The sequence below is a fragment of the Anguilla anguilla genome, chromosome 16 (genome assembly GCF_013347855.1).
Source record: "Anguilla anguilla isolate fAngAng1 chromosome 16, fAngAng1.pri, whole genome shotgun sequence".
NCBI lineage: Eukaryota > Metazoa > Chordata > Actinopteri > Anguilliformes > Anguillidae > Anguilla > Anguilla anguilla.
Genome location: NC_049216.1, coordinates 10,578,213 through 10,590,754, shown reverse-complemented (window position 1 = coordinate 10,590,754; position 12,542 = coordinate 10,578,213). Strand labels below are relative to the sequence as shown.

Sequence of the window (12,542 nt, the reverse complement as noted above, 5' to 3'; positions counted from 1 at the left end):
GGATTCTCCAGACACCTGCTGCTCTGGAGTGTGTGTGCGCAAACGTGTGTGTGTACGTCTGCGTGTGTGTATATGTGTATGTGTCTGAGTTTGTGTGTGTGTGTGTGTGTGTGTGTGCGTGTGTGTGTGTGTGTGTGCGTGTGTGTGCGTGTGTGTACGTGTGTGTGTGTCTCTGTGTGCGTGTGTGTACGTGTGTGTGTGTGTGTGTGTATGTCTGCGTGTGTGTATATGTGTGTGTGTGTGTCTGAGTTTGTGTGTGTGTGTGTCTCTGTGTGCGTGTGTGTGTGTGTGTCTCTGTGTGCGTGTGTGTGTGTCTGTGTCTGTGTGTGTATGTGTGTGTGTGTAGCGCGAGACGCACATGGGACCTAAATTACTCAGCCGGAGCGTGAGCAGAGCACAGTCTGTGACGGGCTCCTGAACGGAACGCTGCGTGCGCCCTCGCCGTGCCCTGGCGGGGCCTCGACGGCGGCAAACCGGGGACACGAGAGAGAGAGAGAGAGAGAGAGAGAGCGAGAGAGAGAGAGAGAGAGAGAGGGGGAGAGAGAGAGAGAGAGAGCGAGAGAGAGCGAGAGAGAGAGGGAGAGAGGGGGAGAGAGAGAGAGAGCGAGAGAGAGCAAGAGAGAGAGCGAGAGAGAGCGAGAGAGAGCGAGAGAGAGGGAGAGAGAGCGAGAGAGAGAGAGAGAGGGAACGCTTTCCAGACACGACCGTCTAACGCCGCGCTCCCTCCCTTTATTTGGCCCGAATCGCAGAGGTATTCCAAAGCAGCTAGCGCACCGCCGAACTAGAAGCCGATATCGCACTGCTTTGAACATCTGAAAAGCGGCTAGGAAGAAAAACATAACGGTCCGGCGGCTGGCGGATTAGCATTCTCCCTCCGGGCTCCTTTCCAGCCAGCGGCTCCAGGTGTTTCTCAGTAATGAGCGTGACATCGTCGCGCGGGCTTCACCGATGAAATTTAAATGCAGACACCCACCCACACCCCCCCCCCCCCCCGTCCTCCCAATTAGAAAAGAAAGAGCGAGTTGCGCACAGGCGTGTGATATCCACGATTCCGCGCCGGGCTTCGTATCGCATTAGCATTCTCTTCAGCCCGTTAGTGCCGTAAAGCCCTCAGGTGAGGTTCTGAAGGTCGACGTGGGTCTATCCATCGCTCTTTCTGTTGTGTTGTACATGCCCACGCTCAGGGCTTTGACTCCATGACAGGAAAAATCATTATTTTATGTACAGCATCTGCAAAATAGAAACTTATTTAGAGCAACGTACATGTTTCTACATTTGGTACATTCACACAGTTGGATATTAGACTTAAGCAACCTGTGTAAAGTAGTATTGCTGGAGTGAAGAGCAGAGCCTCAACTGGGAAGCAAATCTTCACAGTCACAAGTTTAGATCCTTCACCATTAGCTCCCTGCCACCTGTAGCCCCCTAACTACTTTTGGCCAATATAATTCAGGAAGTCTACTTTATTGATAGTGCTTCAGTGTTTTCCACACAGGATCCGGAGAGCGGGTTCCAGTGCCACTGAAGCCAACGGTCTGCGTGGGACAACCCGCATGCAGAGAGCAGTGTTAAAGCACCCTCCGGACGCGCTGTAGTCCACACTGGAGATCGGTTGCAGGAAATGGGTTATTGGAGATTGCAAATGTGATTACGGAACACCTAACATCGTGTTCGTAATTGCCGATTGGTCATAACTGCCGGTCAGTGATTGGTGAGCGCGATTGATGCCCGGTCATTAGTGACCGGTTAGCGATTGGTGCGTGTGACTTTTGCAGCGGCGCTCGCCCAATCGTACGGGATCTTTCTGCAGGGGAGAGTCAGAGCAGTGGGCTAATCAAGCGGGCTGCTTAGCTCCAGGGTAAGATCCAGCTCGGGGGTCCCTGTCCCCGAGCCTCTCCTCCCGGCCCGGTCCCGCTGAGCTGCAGGGACGCGTGGCGTGGCCTGGTATTAATTACACGCCCCCGGAGAGCCGGGCCCCCCGGACTGGCGCAGATTTAGATGGATTGAGGCTCCGGAGCAGCAGATGGCCGGGCAGCCATCCCTGTCCGGGTCCTTCTATTCCTCCTGCGCGCCGTCCTCCATGAGCACCTGTACAGGAGCGCCCCCCCCCCCAACCCCCCACCCCCCCCCACCCCCCCCCCAGAATGTCCGCTTCCCTCTTCACAGGTGTGACAGCACAACCACCCCCCCCCCCCACCCCCTCTCCCCCTGTGCATCACCATGCCCCTTTGGGAATGCGACAGTCTCACCCTGTGTGTCAGTATGTCTGTGTGTATAGTGTGTCAGTGTGTATAATGTGTCAGTGTGTCATCACCAGTCATCTTCATCACCACCGCATCATCCTCAATCTCACCGCTACCATCACCCCCCTAACCAGCACCATCATCATCTCCATCTTCATCACAGTCACTACCCCCTCCGTCCTCTTTTTCCACAGGCTGACTGCAGCCCTGCATTTTCTGCACGTATCCCAGGATGCCCCTCGGCACCGTGTTTAGACAGCGCTAAGGCAAGGAGCACCCATCACAGCTCTCTTTATCTCCACGGCGCCGATGATATTTCAAAAATCCGCGATGTTTTCCGTACGCCTCTGGCGGCTCGCAGAGACATCTCTAAACGTAACGTTAATATTTTTCGTTTGACACCCTATGATTACCTGAAACGGGCGCTCGCGCTTCCTCTACCCGAGCGCAACCGCGCCGGGGCGACATCTCTTACTTCAGCTTCTCCGAACCAATTTAATATGTCAAACTCCATATCGATCATTTCGATCGAGCCGGGGCAGGGAGCGATCCGTGGGTCGACGCCGATGCGCCGATAATGTGTTATTTTGGCTTCGCGGCTGGTTAGGCATGCTACAGTTCTCAAATTCAATTCCAGGCCGAATCCTGAAGAAACTCACTCATATCAAGTGCGGCCACGTCTAATAGCATCTTGCTCAAAAATCTAATTGACCCGCTCATGCCCTCATAAGTGTTTGATTTGCATGTGGGTGACAGCGGGGCCGAGGCTTTCGTCGAATAGAAACCGATGAGTAAATGAAGGTAAGCGCGTGCGGCTGAAGCTAAATGTGGCGGGTCTTCTTCCGCGAAACGGTAACCGTGGCGATAGCCTTCAGCACCCCCATTAGGGAGAAGCTTCTGAAGGCAGAAGGCAGGATCGGAAAAATCCTGGAATCAGAAAAAAAAATCTGGAATCTGAAAATAAATAAATAAATAAATAACTGGAATAAACACGTTCCTCGTTTTTGGGGTTGTAAATTTGAACGCGCTGCTTCTGGATGTTTTATTGGCCCTGAAACGTTTCATTTTTCTTTCAGACTAATGAATCCGCCAGCTCGCGTCACGGCTAGCCGGCTTTGCGCTGTCTCGCGCAGCATCTGCTCGCGCGGGGTCTCGATCCATTACCAATAATTAAGCAAACCACGCGGCTGACAGAGAGACCGCCACAACCGCTACCTCCGACTCAGGACAGGGGGAAATACATGGACGTGAAAATGACTTTTTTTGGGACTTTTGTAAGGCAGTACGTCTGTAAACGACGGGCCCCCGCTGTAACGTGGGGGGTACACTCGAAATGTTACAGGCTCATCTAAACTCCATATTAGATATACGGATTAGAAAACAGACATTTTATATATCTCAGCAGTAAATGAATGCTCACACAATCAAGCGCTTTTTCAAATAAATGAAAAGACATTTGTTTCCAATTTCTTTTTAAATGAAGATGGTTACTCAAAAACTACAGTAGCGTCGATTTAACAGGTGCCATGGGTGTGATTTGCAAACGGATCTTTAGGACGCGTTCGCGGTACATCGGCCGATGATGTATATCCCAGACCCTGCAGGTTAACCTGAAACAACCTTTCTCAAAGATGATGTTTTTAGACCCTGTGGACTCCATAAGACAAATATTAGGCGGGTGACTTATGAAGACAGCAGGGATCATTAGACGGCTCTATTGATCTCAGTGGAACTAAAGCCTCTTTCCATATCGACCCCAGATTTGGTAACCCCAGTGAGCACAGGCTGGCTTGAACTGGACTGGGATTAACCCCCAACCCCAACCCCAACCCCCCCCCCAGGAGCGAAGCGCGGCTAGCGGGTTCCGCCGCTCGTTACCTTGACGACCACCAGCATCTTGTCCTTGGTGGGGCTGAGGTTGTAGCACTCCGCGAGGAAGACCTTCCCGAAGGCCCCCTCGCCCAGCTCCCTCTTCAGCACGATGTCTCTGCGCTTCACGTGCTGCACGTCTGCGGGAGGGAGAGAAGGGGGGGGGTGGAGGGAGAGAGGGAGGGAGGGAGGGAAGGAGAGTCCAGGTTGAGGGTTTAATGTTAAGCAGGATAAATGCTTTTTTTGTCATTATTACCTCCTCAGGTCCCTGAGGACAGATTTTCAGGGATGTTCTGGAAAGCGGTGGAACGGAACGACTGTTTCCCATCTGCACAGATGGGCCTCTAACAAGGCAGGTCCCGCAGGACAGAGTGAGCAACACAGGTACAGTACAACCCTGTCTGAGACAGAGCTACAGGTACAGATACAGGTACAGTACAGCCCTGTCTGAGACAGAACTACAGGTACAGTACAGCCCTGTCTCATACAGAACGACAGACACAGCTACAGTATGACCCTGTCTGAGACAGAACTACAGGTACAGGTACATTACAGCCCTGTCTGAGACAGAGCTACAGGTACAGGTACAGTACATTCCTGTCTGAGACAGAACTACAGGTACAGTACAGCCCTGTCTCATACAGAACGACAGACACAGCTACAGTATGACCCTGTCTGAGACAGAACTACAGGTACAGGTACATTACAGCCCTGTCTGAGACAGAGCTACAGGTACAGTACAGCCCCAAGTGTGAGACAGAGATGCAGCTACAGGAACAAGTACAGCACAGCCCTGCCTGAAACAGAACTACGTATGCAGTACAGCCCTGTGGCTGTAATCTACTGCAGCGCAATGCAAAATAAATGCTACAATCAATACTGTGAGCGTGGGCAGGCTGGGCAGGTTTATAACGGTGAGTTGCCGCGGTGTCTGCTTCTTAGTCACTGCAGTGTTCCCAATGGGGCCGTGGACACTGTGCTGCCGGCCTGGGTCAAACACGCGTCTGAAATACTGCAGCAGTTTATACGGTAATAAAATATGGAAACACTCTTACACCTCCCCGACAATTTTCAATGAAACACTCTACTAACCATAACATGCAATCAAACAATAATTGTCTTGCTTAGAATATTGGGGGAAAATAAATATTCCTTTCCAAGCAATCTGCTGGAAACGTTTCCGTGTCTAACGGGTTAAGGTATTTCCAATAATAAATTTTTTTATTTTTTTATTCTAATGTATGCACACACACACACATGCACACACAAACAAACAAACACACACACACACACACACACACACACACACACAAACAAACAAACACACACTCACACACACACACACACACACACACACACACATTTGGTCCCGGTTGGCAGTAATGAGAACCCCCCCTCCCCGTCCCGAGGGGGGTGGGAATAATGTCTGTTTCCTCTTCCTGGTGGAACGCCGAGACGTACACAAACAGAGGCACAGAAACGGACATAAAGCAAATGAGGCTTGATTGGCGGCTGGTGCAGCCAAACCGCAAATGTCTCTAACCAGGCCGGTAATTACCGGAGCGCATTAAGCGCAATTAGAGTCAAACAGTCAGAGCGCGGCGGACGCTAACGCTAGTGTGGGGCTCGTGGCAGAGATCCAGTGAATGGAGAGAGGGAGGGGAGAGGGAGAGAGGGAGGGAGACAGGGAGTGAGGGAGGGAGACAGACAGAGAGAGAGAGAGAGAGATGGAGGGAGAGAGAGGGAGAGAGAGTGGGGGAGAGAGAGAGGGAGATATGGAGAGAGAAGGAGGGAGGGAGGGAGGGAGAGATGGAGTGAAAGAGGGAGAGAGAGAGGGAGAGAGGGGGGAGAGAGAGAGAGGGAGGGAGAGATGTAGCGAAAGAGGGAAAGAGGGAGAGAGAGAGGGAGAGAGGGAGAGAGGGGGGAGAGAGAGAGAGAGAGGGAGGGAGGGAGGGAGGGAGGGAGAGATGGAGGGAGAGAGAGAGAGAGCATTTCAGGTGTGCCAGGCAGCATTTCCTCTCCTCTCAGCCACGCCCACACTGTGGCAGAAAGTTCTGACACCAGGGCGGGGTCTGAAGTGTTCGCTTTCGAATGGCGCGATCCTGATTGAAACCAAAGCTCCCTGTTCGCTCCTGGCGGACCGACGCGTCGCTCGCCCTGTTCCCCGCCCCGCGCCTGAGCGATGGCCCTGCGATCGCCGGGCCGCGCCGGAGCCCTGGCCGCCTCCCTTCATCCGGAGCGATTAGGGAACTTACAAATCGCCGGGCCTAATGTCCTAATTACAGCCGCGCTCGCTGGCTCCTCTGCATCCACTCAACGAGCGGAGAGGCTCTCAGTCAACAGGCAGACACCACGGCCACCGTCCTGTGATTCTGCTGCACTGCAGGGCCTGAAGCACCGGTCCAGCCCTGACTGCGGGCTCTCAGAGGGGAAATGCTATCCGGTTTTAAAGCAGATAACACTGTTCTGATTTAAAACCATGAGTTCAAGTTCAAGCTAATTCATGCAGCACGTTTCATACACACGGAAATCCAACGCGCTTTGTACAAAAACGCACACTTGCATATACGCACGTAAAAAAACAAGGAATAAAGATTAGCGAAAAAAGATGCAAAGAATATGCACAGGAAAACAAACACACGTGCATATGCACATTTATTAAATAAATATAAAATGTAAAGTGAAAAATGTATAAAATATATATGAAAAAGCAACAAGGACGTGCATTTGGTGTTTACCAGAGGGCTGTAAATCTCTACTCTGCATATGACTTCATATCCAGGTGAAAGTGCACTGAGCAGGCCTTATTACAATGAGTAAATATATACTGGGGATTTATAAGAATACTCTCTTAAACTCATTATTTCAAAGAGTCGTTCACAGGATGACCTGGCAACCCCCCCACTTCCCAAACCCCCACCCCACCCCACCCCACACCCTGCATGTTCTTTGTTAAATAAATAAATCTACACTCTGAGATATTTATAATCTTCTCCAGTCTGTTCACCACCGCCTTTCTCTAATGCACTGAACAGGCCTTATTACAGTGAGTAAATATGTAGAGGGTTTTTAAGACGACTCGCCCTCCTGACCATTATTTCAGGAAGACTCACTGTTTAACCCATTATTTATAGAAGACTCTCCATTTTACCCATTATTTGAGAAGGACTCTCTTGGGGGACTACCTGGCAACCCCCTCCCCCAACACACACACACACACACGCATGCACACGCACATACACGCACGGTGACGCGCACACACACACAATACACACACACACATGCACATACCCACACACACGCTCACGCACACACCCACCCTGCACTCTCACCGGCAAGTAGATAAGTCATAAATCTGCACTCTGGGTAGATGGCGTGTCACTGGTGAAAAGTGAGAGACAGTCTATTTTCTCTGCCCAACAGTGGCTTTCTCTAATAAACTCACCCTGTAATCTTCAATAAACGCTGCAAATCACAGGCTTTCCCCTCGTGTGTTTCTGTCCGCTGTTCGCTGAGCGCCAACACACTCACCGCCCGTTTTGTAATACGCTATCCTTGAAAAACCGGATAGCTTATAAAAGTGAAATCACTGCCAGGAAACGAGTGAAAGAGAAAGTGTGAAAGTATTTCATTTATTAATTTTTTTTCAATGGACATTTCTTTATCCATTATGCTCGTGTAGAATTCTTTAAAAAATGTTCTGCTTTTGCCCTTTCAGTGTAAAAAATAACCATCGGAAGGTCGTGAGTTAATTCTGATAAGGCCCTTGCTGTGTTGGTGTAGGTGGCTGAGCACTTATATCTTTTTTATTTTATTTTATTATTTAATCATCTTTATCAGTAAAGTTTTTTGTGCGATGTGAGGAGAAGGAACTGTAACTTGTTACTTCTCGTACTGTTTATTGTTTGAAATGCCCCTCCTTCATGGTGACTGACCTTTCCACCCATTTAGCTAAGAGAATTCGGCACGATCCAAAAGCCACAGGTTGTTTGGTCACTATACCCCACAGACACCCAGCCGTCCCTCTTGCTCGGATATTCGCTCTGGCTTTTCGCTAGGGACAGAAAGGACGGTCAGGCTTTCGATGCCCTATCACAAAGTGGGCGGAGTCAATCACTGACGTGGTACAATCACTCATGGGCACAAACCAATTGCAAGTCTTCAGTGGACATCGAAAAACACAGAGGCGGATTCAGTGTGAACCCTGAGCGACCCGCCCCTAACAGAAAAGCCCACTGCCTTGCCGCAGCCAATCGCAACAGCCGACCCTCTTCTCCCGGGCCTTTCGAAGATTCATAACGGTAAACAGGAAGGCGACAAAGCCTCCCTGGTTCGTTCCTGCCCCCCCCTCCCGTCCGGGAGTCACCCAGGCACAGTCACCTTGCCTCCCGCGCTCACTCGCTCGCTCTCCCGCTTTAATGCACACGGCCGAGCGGCGGGGAGAATTTCAAACGAGGGGGCCGCTCTCCCATCCCCGCACTCTCTGGCGGGGAGAGATGACAGATCGCCGAGCGGAGAAACTCCGCCGGCTTTGGCTGAAGGGACGCCTCAGAGCAAAGAGGCTCAGGAGGGAGCGGGAGGGCGGGGAGGGGGTGAGGGGGCGGGGGGGAGGGGGGAGCGAGAGCATGAAAAGAAAAACGAAGGACAGGCAGAAATCATGCCGAAAGAAGAAAAATCCGGCCATGCAGCCCCCAGCGCTCAGAATGTTCCAGGTGAAGTGGGCGTACTCCTGTCAGACCAAGAAGAAAAATCCTCAAAGATAAAAAGCACTTAAAATAATGTGTTTATTTAAAGACGTATTTTCTTTGAAGCTTCATTATTCATCGGCGACCGGGCTTGCCTTTTTTTTTTTTTTAACAGGCTTACGCTTCGGATTTATTTATACATCGCCGGCCATTTGCTGATGCAACACAGGCTGCCTCGCGCTCAAGGGTAAAACTAGGAGGCAACCCTCCAGAATATCAAATCTCAAACAGGCAAATGTCCAGTGCTAATTCAGCTCTGACAGAATATGAGTATATAGAGTGTATTAAACACTGAATATTTTACTGTGTGGTTATAGTCCATTCCCTAAACCACTGCCCTACCCCTAATTTCACCGATGGATTAACATAAAGGCCCATCTCTATGCTATTAATACTGTGTTAATAATGCCCAACCAACAGGTGCATGGATATGACTGAGAAAAATGAAAGAGCAGGCCTCTCTATGAGCCCGTCTATCTAACGAGAGGCACTTACTAGCTCAATAAATGCACTAGTTAACCCTTACAGAAGTATAATATGCTGAAAATATATTAAAAATAAAATACGTTATAAAGATATTGCAACACTTCCAATTTTAGGCAAAAATATACAAATCATCATCACTTTCAAATATTGCAGCACATTTAAAAAAAAAATGTTTATCATTATATTTCTTGAAACATCCACATGTTTGAAATACATTTCAGTTCATTATGTTTCTGTAAGAGAACGCTGACAATAGATCTGAGAGAGAGAGAGAGAGAGAGAGAGAGGGGGAGAGAGAGAGAGAGAGAGGGGGAGAGAGAGAGAGAGAGAGTGAGAGAGAGGGAGAGAGAGAGAGAGAGAGAGAGAGTATGCATTCCTCCTATTACTACCATCTGTAACCCGATGAAGAAAAAAAAAAATGTCAGCAGCATAAATAAGTAATGAGGCTTAAATGGAGGGTGCTGATGTGTAAAAATGGCCTTTATGAGTCTGGAAGCTGGCGAGGAAAAAGGCACCCCTCACCTCAGGGACAGACCCTGTGACACAGAGAGGGGTGAAAGGTCACGGAGCGTGCCCAGTGGGGAGCCTGTGGAGGAGTCGATCCCAGCTGACACTGCGGTCAGCTGTAGGCCAAGCTGCAGCCCACAGGGGAGCATTAGTGTGGTTAAGTGGCTCATATCCCCACGGCGACCAAGCCCGCTTCGTCCACCTCGCCTACCTCGCCCACCACACCCACCGCGCCCACAGCGGGCACAGCTCCTGAGAAAGACCCAGTCTGCCCCAACACATCTGCACACGTGTCTGCGCAGCGCCTGTGAGGCACAGCGAGCGTTTCCTGGACCGTATTTGAAACTGGAGCGTTACAAGCTCAAATCCGGTCCTGCTGACAGTAAGTAAATACCCGTCCGCTTTAATCAGGACGCGAGGCTCCGAGACGGAGTGACCTGCGGAGCGCCAGGGGTCGGCGGCCATCGATTTGGGTGAAAATCGGGCCAGGTACGTGCTCGGCATTACCTCCTCCAATCACCACTACCACACCAATGCCCTGAATGCCCCTCTGCCGTGTCCCTTCCACAAATGCTATTAGCTCCTGCCAGTTCCTGCCAGTTGAACGGCGTAGCATCGCTGCGCAAACAGGAAGTGGTCCCAAAAGCAACAGGCTGCAGACGCAGCGTCGACGGGAGATGAGGCTTTATTGTAATTCGGTCCGCAGTCGCGGTTTGAATTACCGCCCCCCCCCCCCCCCCCCCAATCTCCCGACAGGGAACTGATCCCGGCACCCGGACGAACCTCTGAAATTGCATCGCTTTGTTTCCGCGGCTTCAGAGTAGCGGCTCGTGAAAGCCTTAGGGGACGAGTGCAGTCTAACCGCAGAGCGCTTTGTCCGCGGCGTCGAGGAAAATATATCCACGGGAGCCGCCGCTCCTTACAAATCATTCTGGGTTTTTACGGCTGACGAAATTACCATAAAACATACTCCGTAAGGACGGGCGCGAATAAAAATGACATCTGCATGAAAATGGCACCGCCGTAAATATTTAAAATTCAGAGCCGGAGACGGATCCCTCCCCTCACTCTCTATACAGCGCAATGATGCAATAACAGGCCGCGCCGCTACACGGCGTACATTAATGCACACATTTTTCAGCAGAATATGCATGAGGCTAAAGGACTGCAGCGCTAATAATTAGCAATCATTTGCATGCCGCTCTCCACCAGACTGGGAGCCCTTCAGGACCTTGGACAGCAGCTGCAGCTTCAGTTACAGAGTCATGCACAGCTGAGGCTGACTGGCAATCAGCACAGCTGAGGTTGACTGGCATTCAGCACAGCTGTTGCTCATTGCCTTTTTGTGGGGTCTGTTTGCCTCAGCTTGAGAGCTTAAGAGGACGCAGACCTTCATGGGGATCAGCACTGTACTCGGTGAGCTCCCCAGGTAACACAATCTAGGAGTTCTTACTTAATTTCATTAGATTTTTAGTGTCTTTTTCTGCGGGCCAATCGACTGCCTTGTTTTTGTCGAGCTGTGTATCCTCTGGCTTAGCGACTTGACCAGCTCTGTCACGCTGCCCCACTCAGCTGTATCTGAGGAAGGACCACCGTAGCCGAAAGGGCTAGCGTTCCTCCAGGGCACTTACGTGTTATAAGGTGGCTATTTCCCACACCATGGGCAATAGGCATCACAGCAAAGCTAGCACTTAGCAGAGGAAAGTAACACCTCTAACTAACAACAGCTGCTACCTTGTGGTTGCCCAGTAATTAGCCTAGAGGCGCCTGTGCAACAGTAACCTGCGGAAACCTGACTGTCTTCAACCCACCGACTATGTTTTAAAAGATCATCTGGACTCCTGGTCACAGCTGGCCAATGGACTCACGTTCAGCCTGCAGTGTGTGCCTTTACTGACTGAGCCCGTCATTTTCACCAGTATTTTAAAAGTGTTTTAAACTGTGCAGCTGCTTTCCCCCATTTTAATACCCCATGAGCTAATTGTGATTTAACATATTATGGGATGGTAATTGTAAGCCGAATGAGTCTTACACTCTTTTAGGGCAATAAGGAGAAGGATTAATGAGACTTAATTTAATGCTGATATATTGGCTGTCCAGGCGCCTCCTTCTTTGGGGTAATGTGAAAGGGCATTTATAAAATCGTTACGGTGGTGATTAATTAAGGGCACTAACGGGATCCTAATCAACTCAATCCTAATATTTTTAATGCACATTTTACACAGCAGTGGAGACCACTGAGGAAGACGAGCGGAGGGGAGCAGGGTCAGCCTGCTGGATCTGACCTTCACGCCGCGGAAACCTAATTACAATTACCTCAGCCAACCAGAGACCAGAGAAAAAACAACCAATCAGAAACAAGGGGAAATCTTATCAGTATCTATAAAGAAGTATTTACAAAAAAGAAACTGATTTAAACACATATACACACATACACACACTAAACATATAGTGTATCTTCTTAAATATACATATGTACATTTCCACTGCCCTGAATTTTTAGAGCAATGTTGAAATTCTGAACCGTGATAATGGAAGGGTTCCCAGTGCACCCTGCCCCCTCCACGAATAAAAAGTGCAGAACTGTGCTCTCAAATAACAGCCTTGGGTTCGAGAAAAGAGGCAGGTAATGGATGCTATTTATGGAGGAAGTCTCCCTGGCCGCCCACCACACCTCTCTTTACAGGGAAGG

The 12,542-nt window shown here is 50.1% G+C and overlaps 1 protein-coding gene across 3 annotated transcripts in view; it reads right to left on the bottom strand.

The window, feature by feature from the left end:
• The window catches only part of LOC118215714 (NT-3 growth factor receptor-like), a 202,327-nt gene that overhangs the window by 29,607 nt on the left and 160,178 nt on the right, over positions 1-12,542 (bottom strand). For all 3 annotated transcript variants that reach the window (XM_035396676.1, XM_035396677.1, XM_035396678.1), the window contains one exon: positions 4,122-4,252. In XM_035396676.1, the coding sequence (XP_035252567.1) occupies positions 4,122-4,252 (131 nt within the window). The remainder of the gene's footprint in view (positions 1-4,121; positions 4,253-12,542) is intronic.